Source organism: Microcaecilia unicolor, chromosome 6, assembly GCF_901765095.1.
Source record: "Microcaecilia unicolor chromosome 6, aMicUni1.1, whole genome shotgun sequence".
NCBI classification, from domain to species: Eukaryota; Metazoa; Chordata; class Amphibia; order Gymnophiona; family Siphonopidae; genus Microcaecilia; species Microcaecilia unicolor.
The window spans coordinates 185,159,671-185,187,180 of record NC_044036.1 but is presented as its reverse complement, the minus strand read 5'-3'; the positions used below and the strand labels follow the sequence as shown (position 1 = coordinate 185,187,180).

General features: G+C 42.4%; 1 protein-coding gene across 3 annotated transcripts in view; it reads left to right on the top strand.

Annotated features, from left to right (window-relative positions):
• RNF123 (ring finger protein 123) overlaps positions 1 to 27,510 on the top strand; it is a 594,888-nt gene that overhangs the window by 210,785 nt on the left and 356,593 nt on the right. For all 3 annotated transcript variants that reach the window (XM_030205297.1, XM_030205296.1, XM_030205298.1), the window contains exons 15-18: positions 500 to 573; positions 1,242 to 1,359; positions 12,768 to 12,867; positions 24,716 to 24,777. In XM_030205297.1, the coding sequence (XP_030061157.1) occupies positions 500 to 573; positions 1,242 to 1,359; positions 12,768 to 12,867; positions 24,716 to 24,777 (354 nt within the window). The remainder of the gene's footprint in view (positions 1 to 499; positions 574 to 1,241; positions 1,360 to 12,767; positions 12,868 to 24,715; positions 24,778 to 27,510) is intronic.

Sequence of the window (27,510 nt, the reverse complement as noted above, 5' to 3'; positions counted from 1 at the left end):
TGGGAGTTTAGAATCCAACTTCATTTTCCAAGGCCCATCTTTTTTTTTTAGTTCCAGGCTGCCTTCAAAAGAAAAAAAAATTATGTGTGATTTAACTTTTCTAAGGCCCTGCCTGTTGCAAGCCTGCTTATTCTCCCCTTTTTTGTTAGACATCCTGGTAGCTAGGGACATCCAACAGTAAGAATAACTCATCTTGCTTGTCCTAGGAGAAAACAAAGTTACTCACCTCCGCATAAGTTGCATTCTATAAGCTGTACAGGTTAGACTAAGCTGGTTACTTGTGAAAGCAAAAGGTGGGATGACATGCGCATTCACTTCCGAAAGCAGCTAGAACGATGGATGCTAGGGAGTGTTGCACAGTGTGTTCTGTCCAGGTGACTTCAACCAATAGTAAGAATAATCTTGCTGTCCTTGGAGAACATGTGCTACAGGTGAGTAACTTTGTTGTATTATCCTCTGGATATGCTTTCTGATCAGGCTTCTCTCTCTGTCTTTCCAGATTCACTACCTGAGGCTCACCATTGCTATTTTGAAGCATGAGAAATCCAGGAAGTATCTGCTCAACAATGTGTTGTATCCTTTCCTTTGTTTGTAGCTTAATCCTAGAAATTACTGGACATTAATGTGATAGGAATGAAATGTTTCTAGGCTACAATAGCAAGGAGATAATGGTTATTGTTTTTTTTTCTGTTGTATGTGGTGATGTGCTGGGACCTGATTACTTATGGAGACTAGAACCATCCTGGGCATTGTCTGTCACCTGCTGAATATGCTTCTCAGAGTTCTGATTCGGATTAGCATTTCAGCTTTAGTGCTCACATAATCTGAGAGGCCAGAGCAAAGTATTGCTGTTGTAATGATATTTGTCCTGAAATTAACTTGAGATAAATGAGCAACTGTAAATAAAGGCATGGGGGCAACCTACATGATGGGCAGTTAAATCCCTAACCACCAGTGGACAGACTATGTATGCCATTTAAGTCTTTCTCTGCTGTCATCTGCTGTATTAGATCTACCATCCTCGTTTTCTAGGCCTCTAGAAATGACAACACTTAAGCTGATTTTAGTTAGGAAAATATTTGAGAGTTAAAAATAGAACATTATTTGGTTGCCATGATGGTTTCCTGATGAATCCATATGACTGATCCTTGATGAAAACAAATGGGAAAGAGCACAGAGGTGAGCTTTGCAGAGAAGGCATACTGCAGATACCTTGTTCCGTTCCTTAAACTGTGATGCAGATTTGATGTTCTACGCTCAGTCGTGTTCTTCTATATTAAGAGTCCCTTGAGAGTGGAAGAGGCTGGCCTTCAGGAACTTATTCCAACCACATGGTGGCCCAACCGCTTTAACAAAGATGTAAGTAATAGGCCCCATGTGCAGGTGCACAATATCCCTTGATATAATGTGGAAAGCTATTTTAGATTTGCTATACCACCTTACTCAAACTGAAAGCAATGTACATAAAATGAAAATTAGGTGCCCTTTTACTAAGCTGCGTAAGGCTCTACGCACACCAAAATGGAGTTACCACCCTGCTATCGTGTGGGTCTTGCAGTAATTTCATTTTTGGCGCGCGTCTGAAAAATAATTTTTATTTTCGGACGCGCGCCAAGTGGCATTTGGCGCACATAGATCATTACCGCCCAGTTACCGCTAGGTCAATGGCCGGTGGTAAGGTCACAGACCCAAAATTGTGATAAAGTCACATCCAGGATAGTTGGGTTAAGGCAGTGTCAGTTTGAAATACAAGTCCCAGAAGGCATTGCAGGCAAGGAGCCAGGGGGTGAGATGAGAAACCCGGACTGGACTCCTAGCTGCAATGGGGGAAGACATGGGTGTAAGCTGGCAGGATATGTAGATTGGCTGCCACTAGGGGGAAAGAGAGTTAGGAAACCCTGTGTGCAGGAGCTCATCATTAGTCTAATGCTTAACTCAGCTGGTATGGGTGTGGGGGAAGCTAATGGAAGGAGAATGATTGGTTGTGAGAGCAGATACCAGGGATTGATTAGGCAGGTGGGAAGGAGTCCCAAAAGAGAGAAGCAGAGGGAGAGAAGCAGTTGCAGGCTGAAAACCTTGGGTAAGAGAGGTCCCTAAAGTACTGAAGCAGGCTGAAATCCCTTGGGTGTGAGGAAGTCCCAAAAGTATTTGCAGGCTGAAAATCCTTGGGTAAGGGAGGTCCCTAAAGTATTGAATTTACCAGTGAAGTTGATGCAGGGTGAAATCCCTTGGGTATGAGGAGTCCCTAAAGTATTGAACTCTCCTGAAGGTAAAGAGAGTAGAAGATAGAAACTGCTGCTTTGTGATTTAACCGTGATGATGAATTGAATAAATTGCTTCTATTTGGAATGGAACTACTGTTTATTGTGCACTAGATAAAGAGCCCAGACTGGAGCTGACTGTGAGCCTGTATTGAATCCTGGTATGTGCTGATAGCCTACTGCTTAAAGGAGACTATTTGCCACACACTTTCAGGTGGCTTATATGTACTTAAGATTGAAGGTGAATGTTGCTGTTGGAACTGTGTATCAGGTCTACTAGAAACCTGCATGGAATAAAGTCCTTAAGATTGAAGTTGCTGGTGGACATTTATTTCTGGACTGTACCGGGAGCCCGTGGCTGGAGGAGATTGTTCTATCCTTGGCTGCACCTAGAGGTACCTGGTTACAAAATGGACACGTGGCAATTTTGATTTTGCTGCATGTCACTGGGCTGTGCTGGCTGGCTGGGTTCACATCAGGTTCTGCAGCTTAGATTAAATAGCTACATTTTCTGCTTATTTTCTGCTTATTTACAACCCAAACTTTTACAGACTTCTGCTCAGTCTGTGTTAGGTACCAGTCCTCAATTTCACTTGGAAATTCTTCCATTTATTTTGGTTGGAGAAAGGAAATTTTATCTCCCCTAAATAACTCTCCTCATGCTCTGAGATTGGAGCTGGATCTTTATTTACATCTATCCTTCCTCTGGAAAAACAAAGAAAAAGCCTACAGCAACCTGCATCAATTGGACCATCCAAGGATATCAGAACCAGAAACTCTAACGTTCATACCTGCAATCTGTGAGTTAAAAAAAATTATTTGAACTACATAATCTACTTCTATAACTCTGAATCTTTTAGATTCCTTAAAACTAAAGGAAACCTATGCACTGTCTCCAAGAATTTCACATAGAAGTGGGAAGTGCAGCCATTTATTTCTCTATTTGATAGAAGACTTTGATCTCACAGACCTGGTCTGAATTTACAACTTTAAAAGGTCTGTTCTTTCAGCTATTAAAGCCTTAACCCTGCATTGCCAACTAGGAAGACTTATGATCTACAGGGTGTACTCCAAAGAGTGGATTGCAGCGCCACCCAGTGAAATTTTGTCTAACTAGCTTCTGACACAAAAATGTGTCATGCAAGCATCCCAGTGGTGTGTGGGAGAGAAAACCATAACCCCCACAAACCAAAGAGAAGGCAAAAGTGCAAGAGGTCAAACATCTACATAACAGTACTTAAAAGATCACCTCATTGTCACACCAAAGCTACCCACAGCACCCCCAGACCACCCTTGGGAACTATAGGACTGGTGAATGCCAGATCAGCTGCAAAGAAATCCTCGGTGATCCATGATGCCATAAATGAACAGCATCTTGACATCCTAGGAATAAGGGAAACCTGGCTAGATGAAAGTGGGGGGTTTACCACTGGCTGAACTGTGCCCAACAGGTTTCAATATCCAACATCAACCAAAACCAGGAAGACAGGGTGGAGGGGTAGCAGTATTGATTCGGGACACAATCAAACTGCATAGAGTATCCATCCCCCAGCTACATGGATCAGAATCTCTTTTAATCCAACTTGAAGAGGAGAAGCCAATCTGTCTGCTCATAATTTACAGAGCACCTCGTAACAACACATTATCTGTGCAAGAACTCCTAGACCTGATTACTCAAGTTTCCCTGAATTACCGTAGGCTGGTGATCATGGGAGACTTCAATCTACACATCAAAACCCCAGATACCACCACGACTGCCTTTCTGGATGCGATGACAGCACTAGGATTTACACAGGTAATCAATTCTCCAACTCACGAAAAGGGTCACCTACTAGACCTGGTATTCTACAAAGGGGTGGATATCCCAGAATTCTGGGATAACAGTATTGAAATAACACCCCTATCATGGTTTGGAAGGAGATCAGAGACAAAAAAAAAGCTGACCGCTGAGAATTTCCTAGAGGCCTTGGACTATCCACATGTAGATGAAAAGAAAACAGTGTCAGAACAAGTTGACATGTGGAATACACACCTAGCCAAGACCTTAGGGAAAACAGCACCACTGAAAAAGGTCTTATGCCTCACTCACAAACGCTCAGCTTGGTTTTCTCCAGAACTTTGGATCCTTAAACGCGAAGGACGAAAACTGGAAAGGAGATGGTGCAAATCTCACCTTGATGAAGACAGGCTAAACTGCAGGACGCACATGGCAAAGTACCGCCAAGCCTTAACAGCAACCCAAAAACAGTATTTCTCTCAGTGCATTGCACAGGCTGCCAATTCAACCAAGCAGCTGTTCAGTAAAGTAAACAGCCTACTGCAACCCCCACAACAAAACCAGCCTGCCCAGTCTAAACTGAAATGCAATGATTTTGCTGCATACTTTGCCAACAAAATTAAAAGTCTCCATCAGGTTTTACAGGCAATCCCACCCAGTGCCCAACCAGTCAACCAGGGGTGCACAAACTCGCCCCCTCCTAACAGACACAGATGGAACACTTTTAACCTAATGACAGAAGAGAGCCTTGACAAAATCCTAAGAGACCTTCGACCAACTAACTGCTCCCTCGATCCCTGCCCATCAAAGATAGTGCAGCAGGCAAGTTATGGGCCTTATAGAAGGTTCCACAAAAATTGTGAACACCTCTCTTTCTAATGGGCAACTACCAACAGCATTAAAAAGGGCAGTGGTTCGCCCTCTGCTGAAGAAAAACAACCTTGACCAGGACAAACTTGAAAGTTACAGGCCAGTATCCAACATCCCGTTTCTAGGGAAACTCATAGAATAAACAGTCTATTTTCAACTTAATGAATGGCTAGAAAAGAGTAACTGGCTAGATCCATGTCAATCTGGATTCAGACCTGATTATGGAACAGAAACGGTCCTCGTATCCCTACTAGATGATCTTCACAGAAACCGAGACAAGGGATTTGCCTCGATGTTAGTTCTGCTAGATTTCTCAGCAACTTTTGACACTGTGGATCATGATAATCTTGCTAGCACGACTGACAGAAACAGGTATCAATGGAACAGTACTTGCCTGGTTCAGATCCTATCAGACAGGCAACAATCTATAATGTTTGACAGCAACTCACCACCACCATGGACACTGACCTGCGGGTTACCACAAGGATCGATACTGTCACCTATTCTGTTCAATATCTACTTCAAGCCACTAGCTGAGCTGATTCGGTCAATGGACACTTAGTTCTACATCTATGCAGATGATGTGCAGCTACTCATACCCGTTGAACCTGACTTACCTACAGCCTTGAATAAACTGATCACTTGTCTAACATCAATTCAAGGATGGGCTAAACATAACAAACTTTGTCTGAACCCAAGTAAAACCAAGCTTCTCTGGATCTCTAACACAAGTGGATACATACCTGACATCAAAATCCCTTTTGGGAAGTATGAACTCCCCCTCAAATCATAAGTCAGGAACCTTGGAATACAGTTAGATTCAACACTTACTCTGACTCCCCAATCCAAGCAACCTTCAAGATTTGCTTCTACTATTTGCAACAGCTACGCTGCCTCTCTCCTTACATCGAGAAGGTAAATCTTATCCCAGTTGTGCATGCTATGGTAACATCAAGACTGGATTACTGCAATGCACTATACAATGGTCTGACTACAAAGGGCTTGCACCAGCTCCAGTTGATTCAGAATGCAGCAGCAAGACTCTTAGAAGGTTGCAAGCGACATGACCACATCACACCATTTTTGCAAAAGCTTCATTGGCTACCAGTACAATACAGGGCTAAATTTAAAACTCTATGTCTGATCTTCAAGGCCCTGAAAGGAAATGGCCCCAAGTATCTGAAGAATAGGATGATCCTCCACACACTGCCAAGGACACTAAGGTCCTCCCAAGGACTTTCACTAACTACACCCTCTCCAAAAGACATTACACGATGTGATACCCGCAAGCGAGCCTTCTCCGGAGTAGCCCCCACACTCTGTAATGCATTGCCTGAAAGGCTCCGCTTAACACAAGACTACCTCTACTTCAGGAAGCAGGTGAAAGCTTGGCTCTTCAACCAAGCCTTTAATGGAAGAAGTAACTAACTTGTTAGTCTCACTCACACACACAAGGATTGACTCGGGCTGCACATACTGCAGCGGGACATGTTTATCCACTCCTACCCTAGCTGAGATAATATGTAACCATCTCTCTGACCTCACGTGCAACTTTCTTCAAATCAGTCACCTTACTTTCTAATTCTTCCTACTCTTTTACTCATCTGTGTTACAACTTTGCCTTACCCTTCACTACCAATTATAATGTTCTAGTACATATTGTGTTGTCATTGCAAGTAGTATACCATCTAATTCCTTATTCTATGTCCCAGTTGGTGATTGAGTATTGCTCTCCCAACAGATGTCTGAATTATTACTTTTCTCCAATTGGACCTCAATGCTTCTGTTATCTGTTGGATTGGTCGTGAGCCCTTGAGCCCAGGCTGAGGCCCGCTGGTAGCAGAGGCCAAGGCCTAGGGGAGACCGACCCGCCACTACACACCCCAGCTATCCAACACCCCTTGCCTACACACACACAGCACCTCAGGAAGAAAGGGAAGTAGGCATACAAGCGGGTCGAACGGGAACCGATACACTCAGACACACTCCTACGGGCCTCACGGCCAAACTGGAACCGATACACACCCAGGGAGGGGGAAAGGAACACAGGAGTCCCCACGGGACCCAAGGTGCCAGCAGCGCACTGAACACCAGCCACAGGGCGCAGGAAAAATAACCAACCACAGAGTCTCCACAGACCCAGGACAGAAGCCCCCCCAGACTAACAAGGAAAGACACCACAGGAACCACAGTGGGGTGCAACACCCCCCCAGGGAACTAGTGCAGGAAAGGAGAACTAGTACAGGAAGCACCCCGTAACCACAAGGGAATATGGAGAAAACAACTAGAAGCCTGGGCTGCCACAAGAACACCGCAGCCAGGAATCCCCCAGCACAGAAGGGAAAAGAACTAACTAAAAAGCCACAAAAGCCAGAGACAAATACAGCAAACAAAAAGGTAGACTAGCCCCCAACCCAGAGGCAAAGACACAAAAGGGAGGAAGAAAATCCTCTGTCTTAAACACACAGAAGTCAGAGGCAGAGACACAGTACACAAGGGGTTAACAATTACTGAACCAGAAGTCAGAGGCAGGAACATGGAGGAGGAAGATAACTAAATAAACAAACCTGAGGGAAGGCCCGCGGACCAGCAGCCTGCCGACAGGGCCGGTCTTAGGCCGAGGTGGCCGCATAAGGCCTCGTGCTTAAGGGGGCCCTGCGCAGCGCGCCTCCGTCAGCCTCCTCTGCTCCATCCCGGTGCTCCGGTAAATTTACCTTGCTCCAACGTCGCAGCAGCTGCGCATCAGTGAAAGCGCTGCCCGACGTCTCTAACCTTCCCTTCGCTTGTTCATTCCCTCTCAGTGTCCCGCCCTCGAGGAAATGATGTCAGAAGAAGGCGGGGCACTGAGGGAACGAACGAGCGAAGGGAAGGCTGGTGGAGAGACGTCAGACAGCGCTTTCACTGACGCTGTGCAGCTGCTGAAACGGAGGTAAATTTAAATACTAGAAGATTTGAGAAGAGGGGGGTGGGCAGGTGGGCTTGGGAGCAGGAGAGATGGGGAGAGAGGAGCATTGATCGATGGACATGGATGGGAGGCCAGGGCCCAGGGAGAGAGGATTAATTGCTGGACATGGAGGGGAGGGAGGAGAATTGCTGGATATGGATAGATGGAGGGGGGCAGTGGAGAGAGGAGCATCAATGGACATGGATGGGAGGGCAGGGCCCATGGAGAGAGGAGAAATTGATAGACATGGAGGGGAGGGAGGAGAATTGCTGGATATGGATGGATGGATGGATGGAGGAGGGAAGGGGAGAGAGGAGCATCGATGGATAAGGATGGACATGGATGGGAGGACAGGGCCCAGGGAGAGAGGAGAAATTGCTGGACATGGAGGAGAGGGCAGGAGAGAGAGGAGAATTGCTGGATATGGATGGATGGAGGAGGGAAGGGGAGAGAGGAGCATCGATGGACAAGGATGGGAGGGCATGGCCCAGGGAGAGAGGAGAAATTGCTGGACATGGAGGGGAGGGCAGGGGAGAGAGGAGAAATGTTGGGCAGGAATGGAGGGAAGGAAAGACAATGGAAGGAGATGCACATGGATGGAGGGGAAGGGAGAGAGAAGAAATGCTGGACATAGATGTAGGGGAGGGGAGAACAGCTGATTAGAACGGTATCGGGAAGCTAGCTGGGAGGAGAAACTACCACTCACCATCTATATAACAACCTGACAGAAAAAAGAGGAACTGCTGAATAAGATAAGTGTACTTGTAACTGTGACGTATTGGAAAGTTTGAATATTCTCTACAGAAAGGTTACTGACTTATTTGGATATAAATAGGAAAGTCAAGGAAAATATTAATAAAGTAAGAAAAGTCAACAGGTGACAGATTTCCATTAATTTGTTTGTTGAATATTGTTCTCTCAATAGTAGGATATATTTAGGGACATAGTGCTTATGGTTAATGGTTTTTCCTCCTAGGTTTTTGGTTTTTTTTACATTAACCTGTGAGCACTGGGTCCTATTGAAAATGGACTAATGATAAGACTAACTCCAATAATAGCGTGGCTGCTCATTTAAATATTAAGCAAAGTGTGATCTCTTTGAGACCAGTCAAGCTTGGAAGCATTGAGGTCCAATTGGAGAAAAGTAATAATTCAGACATCTGTTGGGAGAGCAATATTCAATCGCCAACTTGGACATAGAATAAGGAATTAGATTAAAACCAGTGGTTCCCGTATTTAGATTGTGTTAAGTAGTATACCATGCCATACTTTGTATTGTTGTTCGAATATTTTTACTGCTGTAATTGCCTATTGCTCATGTTTGATCTATTCTTACTGTACACTGCCTTGAGTGAATTCCTTCAAAAAGGCATTAAATAAATCATAATAATAATAATAATGTCCATTTTCGGCAAAAATTTAAAAAAGGGTTTTTTTTTACAGGCGCGCTCAAAAATGGATTGGCGCGCGCCCAAAGCCCACTCCTACACTACCACAAGCCATTTGTCAGCGCTCCTTAGTAAAAGCACCACTTAATGTCTTACCTTCTTTTTAAAGGGAAGTGTTACTGTACTGGGTCAAACATGGAAGGGTTAGAAAAACTGTTTTTGTTATGGGATTTTTTTTTTAACGTTCAATAATTTCTGGGATTAAACGTTATGCCTTTTTTAACATATGAGTCCACATGTATGTTGGTTTTGTTGTAATTTGTTTTTTTTAACCTCCAGTAATTTCTGGGATTAAGTGGTATGCACTTTTTAACTATGAGTTCACATGCATGTTGGTTTTGTTGTGGGATTTTTTTTAATGTCCAGTAATTTCTGGGATTAAGTAGTATGCACTTTTCTAATGTATAAATTCACATATATGTTGGTTTTGTTGTGGGATTTGTGTTTTTAACATCCAGTAATTAGGATTAAGTGGCATGCACTTTCTAAAGTACAATTCCACTTGTATGTTCTTGGGGTAATTAGTGTATATGTGTTCATATTTTTATGTATACTTTGGTATCTAAAGAATGACTATATGCAGAACTAACCTCAGTTCTTTAAACGGCTGAGTTTGCTGCTAACTCGTTTCTTGGTTTCTGGGAGGAAGACGTTTCCATAATTACCTCTGATCTAAAAGTACACCGTAAGAGCATTTGAGAGCAGAGAAGTATATTGTAAAAATAACTAGATTATTTTTCATGGCACAAATCATATGCTTTGCAAAGTACATAAAGAATGGAAGATATGAACGTAGATACCAACATTTGAAAATGATTGGTGTGCCAAACAATTCATATTTCCTCTCCCTGAATGCAGTGAAGGAACTAGCTTAATATTGGGGGTTCTCCACACCTACTGCGTCGAAAGAGCTGGATCCTATGGAACAAAACAGCCACACACAATAAAACTGAAATGGAGATTTGGAAACTAGTTTCTTTAGTTGTGAAGAGAAAAACAGTCTCTGTGTTGGTTATGCTGATCAGTTGTGCTGCAGTGATGGCTGTGGATCAAATTCTGAAAGATGTGGTTAAGATTTATTAAAGTGTAATGGAGGAGCATACTTGAATACAGCTGTATTGGGTTTGGTTCTCATTTTCTACCTAGTTAGATTGGTCTCTCTCTCTCTCTCTCTCTCTCACTCTCACTCTCACTCTCACTCTCTCTCTCACTCACTCACACATATACCCTGCTTCCAGTGCATCTGCTCAATCACATCACACTAAAGAACTACACAGAGAATGGGGATCATGGGATTCCCGTGGGAGTATAGTCAAAATATTTGGAGTGCCAGAATGAGGCTTGAAATGTTCAGGCAGCCAGAACACCAGACTGAAGCTTGGAACACTCATTGGTTGATTAGTGAATACTGGCCAAAAAACCGCAGGAGGCTGCTGGGGTTGGGAGACTGCAAGCAAGTAAGTAATAGCATTGACTCCTGTGAGTAGTGGTGGGGATGGAGGAGATTAATCGTGAGGATGGAATGGATCTTGGTGGGTATGTGTTAGATTCCAGTGGGGATGGGAGAAATTTTTATCCCTATTTAACTCTTTAGATCACACAGAATTTGTTTTTACAGAGTTGCTTCAGGGCTGGTGAAGTGATTTATTTGAAGGTGAGGTAGGAGGTTGAAAGGAGAGGATCTGGGTAGGGATGATTTTGGGGTGATTACTACACACTCATGACTTCTGGGTATCCCCACTGCCTGTGAATACCTACAGTTTAAATGCATCCCTGGCTGTCCACAGTTAAACCGTGTTGTATCTCTGTGCTTGCAGATGGACCCAGCTGCTGCCTTATCGTTATTTTATTTATTTGTAGCATTTGTAGCCCACATTTTCCCACCAATTTGCAGGCTCAATGTGGCTTACATTTGCCGTAATGGCAGTTGCCATTTCTGGGTAACAGAATTACAAATGCTGTTGCATTAAGTTGCATACATACATGATAACATACATGAAATAAAGCATACGTGGAACAGATCATGGTGTAGATATATATCCTGTGCATATACATGATAAGGAAGAATACATTATGGTAATGCATGAAGATTCCTGAGTAGTATATTAGATTGTAGCATACTTTAGGTCATCGATTATGGAGAGACCATATTCGACATAAAGATTAAAGTGGTATTGCTTGTTCATTAATAGCAAAGAGGTTAATCAGTCCAGTGATAAGATTTCAGTTATATCTAGGTCGTGTAAAGACTTATTATTTAGTATTTAAGATGGATGTTTATGGTATGCCTTCTTGAACAGTTCTGTTTTCAGTAGCCTTCGGAAAGTAGTTAGGTCTTGCGTTATTTTTATGGCCTTCGGTAGTGCGTTCCATATCTGAGTGCAAATGTATGAGAAACTGGTCACGTATGTGGATTTATATTTTAGTCCTTTGCAGTTAGGGTAGTGGAGATTAAGGAATGTGCGTGCTGATCTTTTTGCATTCCTGGTTATGTTTGGACGTGAGCCCTTGGACCTAGGCTGAGGCCTAAGTGAGAGTGACCCGACACTAGCACAGAGACTAAAAGGCTACGAAGCCCAGCAAACTCAGGGAGACCAGAGAGCACAACCAGGGAGGAAAGATAGAACACTCATATGGGCCGCAAGGCTGAACTAGAACCCACACAGAGTGCAAGCCCACAGGCCACAAGGCCAAACTGGAACCCAATCAGTCAGGAAGAAAGGAGAAAGGAACAGAACAAGATCCCCTAAGAAAATACTGACCACTCGCTAATCCGGAACTACCCAGAGGCTGCTGCCACCGGGCTACTGCAGCAACCCGTCGATAGTTCCCATCCCCAGCGCACATCAAAAACACACACTGATGCCAGCGCACGCCCCCTTTTACTGCAGCTTGTTAAAAGGTTCCCTTATTACCTTTTTTTTTTTTTTTTTTTTTAATTTCCTTGTCTTGGATCCAGTTTCCTATTTTGTGGACGAAAATGAAAATAGTGCCTTATTTTGCAATGGAGTATTTGGGGATCTTTGCTTTCGGTATATTTCTACCATCTCTGGGAAAAGGTGACTAATGTAGTGTATCCAAGATGTTGAGCATAGCTGATTTTTCATGACCTACTTCCATAAGTCTGCAAAAGTTCCATGTTTGAACTGTAACTTTTGTTCTAATAGAATTCATTAAAAATTCAGTTTTTATTTCTGGTGCAAAGTTTTGTGGCGGTAAGGTTCACATGATAATCATGTAAGCGAACTCTGCTTAGATGATGATATTTATGGATGATTGAATGTTGCTTTTGCCCTTTCTTTACATTCCTGTTTGGTACCTAACAAAATTGCCAAACGATAAGTATTTGGTTTGATATATTATCTAATTTATTATGTCTCATATGTGGGTTGCTGATATATCTGATTACATGAAGCTTATTTCCAGTATTTGGGATCCTGTTGAACGTATCTTACTTTAAATTTCAGGGAAAGGAGAGCAAAGAGCTGAAGGAAGAGTCTGCAGAGGAGAGGATGAGACGCCGGGCTTATGAGAGGGGCTGTCAAAGGCTGAAGAAACGTATTGAAGGTCTGTTCTGATCAATCTTTTAATGGAACAAATTACTGATATCCTGTGCTTCTCATGCCCTGTGTAATATCAGGGGCGGACTGACCATTCAGGCAACCAGGCTGTGCCCGAGGACCCAGAGACTCTGCCTGGTTGCCTGCTGTCGCACACTACAGCCTCCACAGGGCCCTGGTGGTCTAGTGGCCGCTGCCGCTATTCTCCCTGGTTGCACCGCTGTGTTTACAAAATGGCTGCCGAGATGCCCAAGTCTCGGCAGCCATTTTGTAAACACGTCGTCACACTGGGCAGAGTAGAGGCAGCGAATGGGCAAGAAAGAGGGGATTTATTTCTTGCCCCCGAAGAAGCCACAGCCACTAGACCACCAGGGCTCTTCAAGGTGGGGGGGGGGGGGGGGGGGGGGGACAGCGGCGGCATGGTGGGAGGGAGGTAGGGGTGGGGTACTAGTGGCGGCGGCGGCAGCATGGCGGTGGGTCCAGAGTAGTCTCAGTGCCTGGGGGTCCAGAGTACTCTCAGTGCCAGGGGGGCTCAGAGTAGTCTCAGTCCGCACCTCTAATGTGATCCATTTCCTCTTGAGGAAGCAGTGCAGTCCACTGTGGACCCAACTAGTTTTGGTCTTCAAATTTATTAAGCTGCACACCTGTGGAGGAGTAGCCTAATGGTGAATACAGTGGCCTGAGAACCTGGGGAACTGGGTTCGATTCACGCTATAGCTCCTTGTGACCCTAGGCAAGTCACTTAACCCTCCGTTGGCCCACGTACAAAATAAGTGCCTGTTTATAATATATAAAGTGCTTTGATTGTAACCATTCCCATCCCCTGTGATTGTTCCTGATCTCTGGGAGTAGGCCTGCTCAGACTATTGTCAGTGTACAACATTTATGAATTAGATTAGTTTGTGCTTTATATATGTGATGTCATGTGTCACTGTTCATCTGTCAGAGATAGTGTATGTGAAGTAATATATGGTTGTTTTCTAAATACAACTACTTTTAGTAGCTCAGAAGGGAATGGCCTAGTGTTTTATGTTTGAACATTTTTTTTATTTTTTATTGCATTTCAAAACAAACAAATACACAGTTATCCATTTGTTTTAAGAAAATCAGAAAGAAACAAGCCAGTACAATATCTTTCTCGTATAACACTCCAATAAAATAGTAAAGATAATTTCTTATCAGCAACATAGGAGAATTAAAACAAAAAACAAACTAAGAAATATAAAACAATCCTCAGACCACCAATCAGGAGGGGGTTGGAAAAAGTAAGACAATAGAAGAAATTAAGACATAAAATTCTAACAGAAAATGCTATAGCATGAGAAACAGCCCCCTATAGCAATCTCCAAAATTAAATCTAATTCCCTGGAAGCTTCTTCATGTCTAGGAAAGACCTTAACTGCTCCGGAAAATAGAGCAAATAGAGAACTATAATAGAAGATTGAATCTCTGAATTTTGAACTTTCCAAAGTCCTCTGGCATTCTTCCTGGAGATTTGTTTAAAAGATATTTAGAGGTCTTACAAATTGCTCCTGAAAATGTCCGCCCACTTAATCGAGTTTATTATTTACCTAATGCTTCTAGTTCTACAGGAGATAAATCAGGGACTCAGATTAAGGAAGGTGGTACTGATGTTTGCACATTTTATTTATTAGGACAGGGTGAGTATGTCTGTGTGCCATCTCCTCTTTTAATATATTTCCTTTCACATGGTGGAACATTAGAAACACAAAGGGCCCTATATACCAAAGATTTATGCCTCTGGCTTTGAGTTAAATTGGCCACCGAACCATTATTAAGTCTGTGTTACTAAATTTATACTCAAAATATCACTGAACGCCTAAATTTAAGACCATTAACGTGGATGACAACAGGGATTGATTTAGGACGGGGAAGGAAAGTTAGGAGCTTAGCACTGATTTTCTAGGCTTATAAATATAGGCAAATAAATGGCAGGCCTATATTTAAGCACATGATAATCAATTCATCCACATGCCCAAAAATAAACTTCACAGGTTATTCCAATAGCCCTTACCTTCAAATATAGCTAGATGGACCATCAAACTGCTAGCATACAGACTTAGCATTGCATCATCATCGGTCCAGTTTCTTAATATGGTTCACTTGTGAGTAATATAACAAATCCAATACTTATTTGAAATATAAAAAATTTCTTAGCTTTACCATTCTGTACAACAATTTATCAAAAGAAATTTTGCTTATCTTAAAACACAGGGGAACAGCCTTCAAATATGTCTTTACATAAATTGACAACAGAAAAGGGGTGGGGAAAATAGGCTCTATTCAAACAATGGGGGAGACGTATGGATTAGTTAAAACAATGATATTTATTATGAATAGGTGACTCAACACAGCCGTGTTTTGGCGCCGTAGCGCCTTCCTCAGGAGTCTATAAAAACAAATATAATAACAGATATAATACATAAATACTGCATACAAAATACATATATCAATGTACGTATATACTAAATAAACATCTCAGAACATATATATGAATAAAAACCAAATGAACATATATAGATGTAAAAAACAAGAGCAAAATTATAACCAATTTCAAATCCATAGGGATAATATTAAAATAATGTCAAGTAATCTCTAAAAGTATTAACTGTGAATAAAATGGTGTTGCAGAATGAATGCATGCATCAGTAATGCAAAAACAAATGCTTGTACAGGGAGTAACGTAAAGTGTGATGTTTACATAATAGACAGCAAACACAGGGTTTCAACAGTATCTGATGAGTTACATACAAGAGTCTGTAGGTGTCCAAAGATTGTTGAGCAGAAAGAGTGCAAGGAGTATACAAAGAGTGACAGAGTGACAAACATGATATATAGGCAAATGGAGTGTATAGTTGATGAAAGGTGAGGTAGGTTTGAAACATGCACATGAAAAAAATAGTGTGTATGTGTAAATATGTGAGAAAATAGAGAGTGAAGATGAGGTGCTCAGTGTGTGTGGGGGCTAAGAGAAAGAGAGGGGGTATGGGGGGGAAGGGAAGGAAGAGGAGAGGAAGGAGGGAGGGAAAAACAGGACTAAAATAGAACTAACAATATCAAAAAAGGGGTGTATCAAAAAAAATCAGATTGAAAAATTATATCAGAAAATTTCCAAGTGGATGTATAACTAACCTTCCGGAAGTGTTTCAGTCTTTAAGGTGATTGGCACAATCCTTTCTGAAAAAGAAATAAATAGGTATGGTCAAAGTAGATATTCTAAAGGGAAGAATGGGAAATGACAAATGCCAGAGGGGAGAATAATATGAAGAAATAAAAAGAAATAAAAAGATTATATATAAAAATATAAATAAAAATAACAAGGCATTAAAATGTAATAATGAAATAATGCATAGGTAGGAATCAGGGGGTAGAGAGATGTAACCAAGGAGAAACAGGTAAAAATAAAAAGTATTTACTAACCTTCCAAAGGAGTATTCAATGGTTAGATGGATAACACTCAGGAAGATAATAGCATAAAGGAATGTACAGTTCCTCTTGAAAGAGGTAATGGGTATGGGAAAAGGTCAACAAAGACTATCGATTGTAATCAAGGAGAAGGAACCATGTGGATAGGAATAAAAACCGTGATGTGGATTAGCTGATGGGAAAGCCTTTGAAGGCTCACGTTGGGAATGACAAATGTAAAAAAGTGTAGAATAAGAATGGGTAGTGCACATCTACTGGGGAGCTATGGAGAAAGGTGTAACTGAGGAAATAACTCAGCATCATCGTCAGATGACGTGAAGAGAAGGAGAAACGTGTGGTAGTCTGCTTATGTGGACTGCAAAATGAATATATGAAAGATCAAGTAGAAACGAACTAGAAAGGGGAGTGATGAAACTCGCACAGGTAGACTAAAAACGCCTAAGAAAAAACATGATAACATATGGCACCAGTATGGCAGAGTGTATATCCAAAAAACGTGGGGCAGAGGTTTTAAACATAATGAAATGCCACGAAAAAGGATGCTGGAAAAAAATAGTGCGTCCATAAATTAGCGTGCAACGTGCAGTAGGAGAATAGAGGTTAATAGTCAGCATATTTACCTTAAGAACGAGCAAGTGGCGATGCAAAAATCACGAGAATATTTGCACATCCAAAACCGGCGTGCGGTTTGGCCGGAGGATAAATGCCTGAGAAACGCGCCAAAATGAAGGGGCATGGTCACGTCCAGAGCGTCAAACATCATAGTGAAATGTGTGGCTGTGTCGCGTCTCTCGCGCTTGGCGCGCTCTCGAGGACCTTGGCATACCTTCAGGCTTCTTCCCCGGGAGCGCGGGGTTTGTGAGTCCATAGGCCACTACCGTGGAGCGGCAGTGGCAGGCAAAATCACCTTCCAGGTAGAGCGGAAACAAGACTGGACCGGAACTCCGGACTGGAGTGCTACACCGGAACACTCGGAACTGGAACGCACCGGACGGGTGCGCACTGGAGTGGGGCCCGCTGGACTGGACACACTGGAGTGGCCCCACTGGACTGGAACATACAGGAGTGAAACCCGCTGGACTGGAACACACTGGAGCGGAACTCGCGGAACTGGAACACCCTGGACCTAGGCTTCACCTACACTTGACTGCCTTTCCCCGAGGGTTGAGCCCTAAGGTTCTGGCAGCCGGTAGGACTTACTGGAACAGCAGGAATGAAGATCCAGGAGTGCCCCCTTGCACCTAGGCGAAGGCAAGGCAGACAAGCAGGGACTGTCCGGGTTCTGGCAGTCGGCAGGAATCAACACAATGACTAGTAAACTGTACCCAGGCTAATAGGAACGCTATACCTAGGCAAACCAGTCATACACAGGAACATACACAGAGCAAACTCAGGAGACTTGGAAGGCTATACACAGCTAACAACTAAGCTGTGCCCAAGCTAACAAGTCATGCCCTGGAAACAAACGCAGAACACTAGCAAAGCTTTACACAGGCTACAAGCCAGACGGTGCCTAAGCTGGCTAGTCTGCACTAGGAACAAACACAGAGAACTAGCAGAGCTATGCACAGGCTACAAGCCAGACGGTGCCTAAGCTGGCTAGTCTGCACTAGGAACAAACACAGAGAACTAGCAGAGCTATGCACAGGCTACAAGCCAGACGGTGCCTAAGCTGGCTAGTCTACACTAGGAACAATCACAGTCTTGGGATAGTGGCTAGCAAGGGCGGCTAGTCTAACACTAGGAACAGACACAGAGAACTAGCAGAGCTATGCACAGGCTACAAGCCAGACGGTGCCTAAGCTGGCTAGTCTACACTAGGAACAATCACAGTCTTGGGATAGTGGCTAGCAAGGGCGGCTAGTCTAACACTAGGAACAAACACAGTCTTGGGATAGTGGCTAGCAAGGGCGGCTAGTCTAACACTAGGAACAAACACAGTCTTGGGATAGTGGCTAGCAAGGGCGGCTAGTCTAACACTAGGAACAAACACAGTCTTGGGATAGTGGCTAGCAAGGGCGGCTAGTCTAACACTAGGAACAAACGCAGAGAACTAGCAGAGCTATGCACAGGCTACAAGCCAGACGGTGCCTAAGCTAACTAGTCATGCACTGGAAACAAACACAGACTTGGGATAGAGGCTAGCAAGGGCGGCTAGTCTAACACTAGGAACAAACACAGTCTTGGGATAGTGGCTAGCAAGGGCGGCTAGTCTAACCCTAGGAACAACCGCAGAGAACTAGCAGAGCTACGCACAGGCTACAAGCCAGACGGTGCCTAAGCTGGCTAGTCATGCTCTGGAAACAAACACAGAGAACTAGCAGAGCTATGCACAGGCTACAAGCCACACGGTGCCTAAGCTAGCTAGTCATGCACTGGAAACAAACACAGAGAACTAGCAGAGCTATGCACAGGCTACAAGCCACACGGTGCCTAAGCTAGCTAGTCTACACAAACACAGAGCACTAGCAAAGCTATACACAGGCTACAAGCCACACGGTGCCTAAGCTAGCTAGTCTACACAAACACAGAGCACTAGCAAAGCTATACACAGGCTACACACGGTGCCTAAGCTAGCTAGTCTAAACAAACATAGAAACTCACACAGAGCAAACACTGAAACTGTGTACAGAGCACTCTATACACCAGGACCTTTAGATGAGATGCAAAGGCCAGGACTGTAGTCTCCAAGTGACTAATAAAGCCCATCAACACCAGAGCCACAGCTGCAGCAATCACCTTGTGACCAAACAGAGGCTTGACACTCAGAGCAGTCAGCCCATAGGAAGGAACAGCGGGAGCCATCTTGGATACTGGCAAAGAGGAGGAGGCGGCAGCCATCTTGGAAGGGGCAAAGCCCACACAGGTGAGGTTCAGTAAGGCAATCAGCACACAGAGCCAGAGAGAACCTAAGACAGACACAGAGACAAGCAGAAGCCAGCACAGACACTGACTCCCAGAAACAGGGTAAGTCTGAGGGTTGTCACGGCCACAGACGGGACAGGCTGAGAGGTGATAGGTCAAAAAGGAACAGAAATAGGATCATACTGGGACATGTATTGTAAATAGATGGATTTAAAAATGTGTTTCCCAAATGGATGAATTTTAATATGGAATATGGATTGTGAATCAATGAATTAAAAATGTTCCATCTAGTGGCAAACGAAAGTAAAAACATCATACTTATAAAGTTGAAACCTGGATTATGCAATGAGTTAGAAGGGTCAACGCTGGTGGAAATGGTAGAAATAAAGAATCTGGTCAAGCTTCAAAAGAGAAAAAAGACGGGGGTGCAGCACGTAACAGTGGATATGTAAGATGGGATTGTGGGGAAAAAAGACTTAGGGCAGTCAAAAAATGGATCTTTAGAAGACTACAAAATCTATGCATCTAAACATATAATGATCCCAGAATGTATTGAGAAAATAAATATGGGACAATAAATAGAACAATATGAAAAACTAGGAAAAAATGCCCGTTTCTGAGCGGAATGAAACGGGCGCTAGCAAGGGGCCCCCTCCCTCCGTCCCTCGAAGTTACTTGCCTTGTTCGCTGTGGGCTGTTTCGGCCGTCGAGTGTCAATAGCTCCGCCCTCGACGTCATGACGTTTTGACGCGTCATGACGTTTTGACGCGAGGGCGGTGCAGACACTCCAGGGCACACCGGATATCTCAGGCGCCTCAACTTCCGTGGAGGCTTCAGAACGTTGGGGTTGCCTTTTATATATATAGATATGTAAAAAGATAAAAACAGTGATAATCAGAAATATATACAAGCTAAATGAATGATAAAAAATGAGAAAGAATTGTAACCAAAGAATAGAAATCACAGATTGTGTGTATTGAATAGACAATAAAGAAATGGATCAAAGGGAAAAAGGAAAAGGGAGGGAAAAGGGGTGGGGGGGGGGGGGGGGAGAAGAATGCAAAAAAGAGGGAAGAAGAGCACAGGAAGCGTGAAGATTAGAAAAAGGGGAAGATGAAGAAGATATACAGAAAAATAAGATAAAGCAATTAAGAAAGTGGGTCTCAACAGGCACAGAATGGAGTCTTTCAAAACTGGCGGAATCAAACCAAACACGTTATGTATATGCTATAGAACTTATGGGCATTACAGAAAATGTTTATATTCAATCTCCATGTTGAGGCCCAAAGGTTCCAAACGTTGTAATTGGAAAATCCACTTTTGTTCTTCCCGTAGCAGGATAGTATCCGTAATCTGCCTGCGCCAGTTGTCTGAAAAATGTTTAAAAAGTTGACACCATGTTTTTGTTTTATTCAGAAGACGTAAAAAGTCAGACAGTGAAGTCACCTGAACTTCCTTAAGTTCCATCCCATTCAGCCTCATTGCTTTCTCTACTTTTACGTTAGCTAGCTCTTCACAAACAGTCTTCTGAAAATCATCCAAGGTACAGCAACTCCAATAGTTGGAACATCAGGAGACAGCCGGGCGGACTTCTATGGTCTATGTCCCAGAAACAACAAAAAGACCATGATCAAGTATATTATATCACGTTCATCGTTGTTTAATCTAGAATTGAGAATGAATGTGACAGTTGGGCAGACTGGATGGACCATTCAGGTCTTTATCTGCCGTCACTTACTATGTTACTTCTCTTCTCTTCCTATCTGTGTTTTTATTTATTTATTACATTTGTACCCCGCGCTTTCCCACTCAAAGCAGGTTCAATGCAGCTTACATGGTAATTGGGATTACAAAGTATTGGTGGAGAGAAATAAGTTGAATATTATCGGAGTAATAAAAGAAATAAGAAAGTAGAAATGCAGGGTTGAGGAGAGTAGGAGAAATATGAGCAAGGATAAGTGAGCAATTGGAGGGTAGATGCGGTGGAGGGGAATGGGCAAGAGTGAAGGGAGTAAGAGAGGTGTGAGTAAGGGTAGGTGAGCATTGGAGGAGGGGTCGATGAGGCGAAAGGGGATAGAACAGGGGATAAGCAGGGAATAATGTGGTGGGAGATGTAGTCTAGGTCGTTGTCATTGTCTCCTGGATATGTGATGAATAGAAAGATTTGTGGGAATTAATCTGGATCGTTTGGGTAGGCTTGCCTGAACAGATGGGATTTTAGTGATTTCCGAAAGGGCAGAAGGTCACTGATTGATCGGATTGGTCTGGGGAGGGCATTCCAGAGTTGGCTGCCTAAGAAGGAGAAGTTAGATCCATAATAGGTTTTGTACTTGAGTCCTTTGCAGTTGGGATAGTGTAGGTTGAGGTAGGTTCGTGAGGTTGTAGACATGTTCCTGGTGGGGAGGTCGATCAGGTTGAGCATATATCCTGGAGATTCACCGTGGATAATCTTGTGGATTAGTGTGTGGATTTTGAAATTGATTCGTTCTTTGATAGGGAGCCAATGAAGTTTTTTTTGAAGAGGTGTTGCACTTTCAAATCGTGGTTTGCCAAAAATGAGTCTAGCTGCTGTATTTTGGCAGTCTGAATTTTTTTCAGGATGTGGTTCTTGCAGCCTAAGAAAATACTGTTGCAGTTATCGGCGTGGGTAAGTACTGTGGATTGCATCAAGTTCCGGAATGTTTTTCAGGGGGAGATATGGTTTTACGTGTTTCAGTATCCACATCACGTTGAACATTTTCTTTGTAGTGGATTTTGCATGATCTTCGAGCGAGAGATGGTTATCTAATGTCACTCCAAGGATTTTTAAGTTGTCAGATATGGGGATTGTGGTGCTGGAGATGTTAAGGTTGGTAGGGAGGGGCGCGGAGTGCTGGGATGAGAGGATTAGGCATTGCGTTTTTTTCTTTGTTCATTTTCATCATAAAGATGTTGGCCCAAGCGGTTAAGATGTGCATGCCCAAGGATATTTTGTCGGAAATTTCAGTTAGATTAGATTTGAAGGGAATAAATATGGTGACGTCATCAGCATATATGAAAGGGTTGAGACCATATCTGAATAGAGCTTTTGCTAGTGGGATCATCATAAGGTTGAAAAGGATAGGGGATAGAGGGGAACCTTGAGGTACACCGCAGTTTGGTGACCAGGGAGATGAGATAGTTGAGGTTGATTTGACTTGGTAAGATCTTGAGGTGAGGAAGCCTTTTATCCAATTAATGATGTTTCCACTGATTCCAAGTTTATCCAGTAGTTTGGTTAGTATATTGTGATTTACCATATCGAATGCACTGGATAAATCGAATTGTAAGAGGAGGATGTTGTTTCCAAGTGAAATTTCCTGTTTGAATTTGGATATTAGGGTGAGTAGGACGGTTTCTGTACTGTGGGCTGAACGGAAACCCGATTGCGATTCATGTAGAATGGAGAATTTTTGTATAAAGTCGTTTAGTTGGGAGGTCACCCTGTTTTCCAATAATTTAATTAGCAAAGGGATGGATGCGACTGGACGATAGTTGGTGACATCACTTGCCGGTTTCTTGGGGTTTTTAGGTATTGGTGTAAGTAGTATATTGCCATGTTCTGTAGGGAATGAGCCTTGTTGTAGCAGGAAGTTCAGGTGGGAGGTAAGATCTGTGATAAAGCGTTCTGGGGCATCTTTCATTAGGTAGTTGGGACATGGGTCGAGATGGCAGTGAGATTTGGAGAGCTTGGTGATTGCTGTAGAAATTTCTTTTGTGGTGAGGAGGGTGAAATTTGTCCATGAGCGGTCAGCTGGGATTTCATCTATGTATGAGTCCAATTCATCAAGAAAGGTATCAATATTTGCACAATCTTGGGGTATCGTGCTGCAAATATTGGTAATTTTATCATTGAAGTATTTGGCTAGTTGGTTTGCAGATGGGTAGTTTGAGGGTGATGATGTGATTGGGTTGGTGTTGAATAGATTTTTTTATGAGTTGGTATTGTTTTTTTATGTCTGTGCCACTGGTTATAATTGTTTGTGTGTAGTATGATCCTTTAGCTAGTTTAATGGCATTTTTGTACTTTCTGTGTGATTGCTTCCATGCATTGTAGGTGAGGTTGTTTTTTGATTTACTCCATGTTTTTTCTAGTTTCCTGGTTTGTGATTTCAGGTTTTTTAGTAGGTCGTTAAACCATGGTGATGGGTTGCGCCTACGTACAGTTTTAGTGCGTAGTGGGGCTATTTCGTCCAGTACAAGTTTGCATCTGTTGTCCCTTTCTGTTAGGAAGTGATTTGAGTCTGGTTGGGTAGGCCAGTTGTTATTGTAAATTTGTTCCCAGAACCTTTCCTTGTTGATCCGTCCTCTAGTGATGATTTTTGCGAGGTCTTGCGTTTTAGGCTTGCCATTTTTTCACCAGTGTAAGAGTAGTGTCGATTTAAGGTGATCCGACCAGGGGGTGGCAGACCAGTTGATATCGGATATGTAGATGTTTTGGTCCATAGAGAATTTGTAAGAGATGATGTCGAGCAAGTGGCCTTTGCAATGGGTAGGTTGAATAGGAGGGAGGTTGAGGTTACAGGTTGCAAGCTTGCTCCTGGCCCTTTATCCATGAACACAGATCGGCTTCTACATACTCCTCTCTTTTATCCTTGAGTCTGACAATGCATTTCCTTCTGTCACTAACATATTAAAACAACAAAACAAAACACAAACTTGTCTCTCCCTTTGTTCTGTATTAGCTATTTTTCTTCCATTTCTATCTTACATTTTTTGACTATTTTACCAGCTTCTCTTAGCTTTTCCAGATATTGTTGCTTGTGTTCCTCTTTTTGCAATGTCCTGTAGTTTATGAAAGCTGACCTGTTTTTTCTTACCTTTCCAGCTACTTCTTTTGAGAATCATAGAGGCTTTCTTTTCTTTTTATTAGAAAAATAAATGTTAACCTTTTAAATCTCCTTTCAGCTATGTCTACTTCTTTTCCACTTCTCCAGATGTTCACATCTACCTAACAACTCTTTAAAGTATTTCCCCATCATGACCAAATTATTTTTCCTGAAGTTTAGGACACTCATTTTTAAACCCTCTCAACGTGTGTCCTAATACTGAATTACATCAAGTGATCACTGGATGCCAGACTATAACATCAGAAACGTACACTCCATCCATAAGCACCAGGTTCAGTATTATGGTCCTCTGTCATGTGGGTTCCATTACCAGTTGGTAGAACAGCTCTCTCTGTAGAGAAACCCAGGATCTCCCTATTTCTAAATGACAGCAGCAAGGTCCCCCAGTCATCACCCAGTGTATTGCACTCACCTGTTAATAGTACTTTCTTTTTCATAGCAATATACACATCCCAGCAGCAGTGCCTCATGCCTTTCAAGTATGTGGCAGAAAATCTAATTAAACGTATGTCACATGACTGCCTCTACAGTACTTTTTACTTAGATGTGTAAGCTCCATATGTTTCAGGGACAGTTTTCATGTTGGCTCTAAAGGTTGGTTATAAAACAGTGTATGCTATGTTCATTGCATGTCTAATGAAGTCAGTACAGTGCCTGAATTCTTTCTCTGAACAGTGGTGGAAGAACTCCAGGTCCAAATACTGATGCTGCTACTCAACAATAAAGATAAAAGCAAGGTAAGCAAAGCTCCAGAGACTGCAAGATGTAATGTATAGCACATCCAGTCGCTGAATGCAAGAGACTGCAAAGTATCTTGAGCAGTACATGCCTTCATGTACTGAGTTGCAGACATTCCAATACAGCAAATGAAGTTGCAAAGCACCAAAGACTAAAAGGAAGATCTGTGTACATATATGCACTAATATACAAAGTGATATAGAGGGGCATTTTTGATACGACGTCTAAATCTGAATTTGGACGTTTTACACAAAAGTCCAAATTCTGAACAGGAAAGAAGGTCATTTTCAATAAACAAAAACGTCTATCTTTTTCTTTAGAAAATACTGTTTAGAAAAACGTTTTGTGATTTGGACGTTTTATTTTTTTGGTCCATTTTCAAACAAACAAACGGCCAAATGCAAAACATCTAAAACAGAGGAGCAGTGGCTTAATGGTTAATGCAGCAGGCTTTGATCCTGGTAACATGGGTTCAATTCCCACTGCAGCTCCTTGTGACTTGGGCAAGTCAAATGCACGAGGAGCATTTTTGGAGATGACGTCTAAGTCTAAATTTGGACATTTTTGTAAAACGTCCAAAATCAAAACCGGAAAAGGTCATTTTCGAAAAAAAAAAAAAAAAGTCTATCTTTTCCTTTTGAAAATGCTGTTTGGAAAAACATTTTGTGATTTGGACATTTTATTTTTTTGTCTACATTCAAACAAAAGTCCAAATGCAAAATGTAGAAAATACACAACAAAATCCACAATAGAGTGAAACCATTCACATGTTCTAAGTGTTGTAAAAGCTTTGGTTGTAATGTAAATCTCAAAGTGCATCAAAGAGCCCACACAGGAGAGAAACCATTTGCATGTATAGAGTGTGGTAAAAGCTTTGGTTGGAAAGAAAGCCTCACATGGCATCAGAGAATCCACAGAGGGATGAAACCATTTACATGCACTGAGGAGGTAAAAGCTTCAGTTGTATTGGGACATATAATTAGGGAATGTACACTTTTGCTATGAAGTATGGAAAAATAGCACTATGGTATTTAGATATTTGTAATGAGACCTCCTTTTTATCTATAGATTTGAATTCAAAGCCCAAATCTACTGATAAATAATAAACACAAGGCTCAGATGTTATAAAAAAAAAATAGAAAGCTTGGCATCAGGTAGAATAGTGGAAAAATGACATCCCAGGAAAGCAATAGGGCATCCTTGGGGGCACTGCAGTAGACTTTATAAAATGCTCCCAGGTACACAGCTCACCATTGCTCTCGTGCCTTCCCTGCTGAGCCCCCCCAAACCCACCCAAAACCCACTACCCCCAACTGTACACCACTACCATAGCCCTTACAGGTGAAGTGAGCACCAATATGTGTATACAGTGGGGTTCTGTTGGTTTTTGGAGGGCTCACAGTTTTCTCCACAAGTGTAACATCACGTGACCCCCTTCAGGACAGTATCTCCTATCCCATGATTCCCCAATTTTCTCTGGAGTCTTTCATGAGGTACTTTGTCAAACGCTTTCTGAAAATCCAGATACACAACATCAACTGGCATACTTTTATCCACGTTGGTTTACCCCTTCAAAGAAATATAATAGATTGGTGAGGCAAGATTTCCCTTCACTAAATCCATGCTGGCTTTGTCTCATTAATCCATGCTTTTCAATATGCTCTGTAATTTTGTTCTTTGTATAGTCTCTACCATTTTGCTTGGCACCGACATCAGACTCGCAAGTCTCTAATTTCTTGGATCTCTTCTGTAACCTTTTTAAAAAATCGGCATTACATTGGCCACTTTCTAATCTTCCGGTACCACGCTCGATTTTAAGGATAAATTACATATCACTAACAATAGTTCCGCAAGTTCATTTTTCAGTTCTATCAGTACCCTGGGATGAATACCATCCGGACCAGGAGATTTGCTATTCTTCAATTTGTAGAACTGCCCCATTACATCCTCCAGGTTTATAGAGATTTCATTCAGTTTCTCCGAGTTGTCAGCTTTGAGTACCATTTCTGGCACCGGTATCTCTCTCAAATCTTCCTCCCGCCTTGAACACGCTCCTGGCACACCCCCTTGAGATTTAGACACACTTCTGATGGACTTCCGAGAAAAACGTCTAAAAAGAGGTTTTGAAAATACTGATTTGGACATTTTTGTGAGAAAACGTCCAAATGTAGACTTGTCACTTTTTGGACATTTTTCTCTTTTGAAAATGAGCCTCATAATCTCTTGATATTATAGGTTCATAGGTACTGGCTCCTAGTGTCAGGAGTTTAGACTTCTTCTATATTTCTGTGTTTTTGTAAATGAATTTGGGACAGTCTGTGGGCCCAGAGCAGCAGACATTGCCAGGTCTATTGTAAAGGTAATCGCTGTAAGGGAGGGGTCTCAAAGATGTATAAATTGTAGAGTCAGGCCCTTAGATCTTGCTTTTTCAAGTGCAGGTGAAGCTGAGAGGAACTTCCAGGCTGAGTTCATTGGCTTTATTCAAAATGTTTTCTTCTAGATTGGCTAGCATTTAGTATTTTGCCTATCTCTTTTATATCTTTTAGTTGTGGCTTAATTTACTCTGATTGCTTCTGTGGTGGTAGGATATACATCTGCTTAAAAAATGAAAAAAAAAAAGCTTGTTTCCTCTCCCTAATACAGAAAGTTACATTACATTACATTACATGCTTCTAAACCACAGTGTCCCTGAAGAGTTCTCTGTGGTGCACAGTCAATAAAGTAGCAGGACA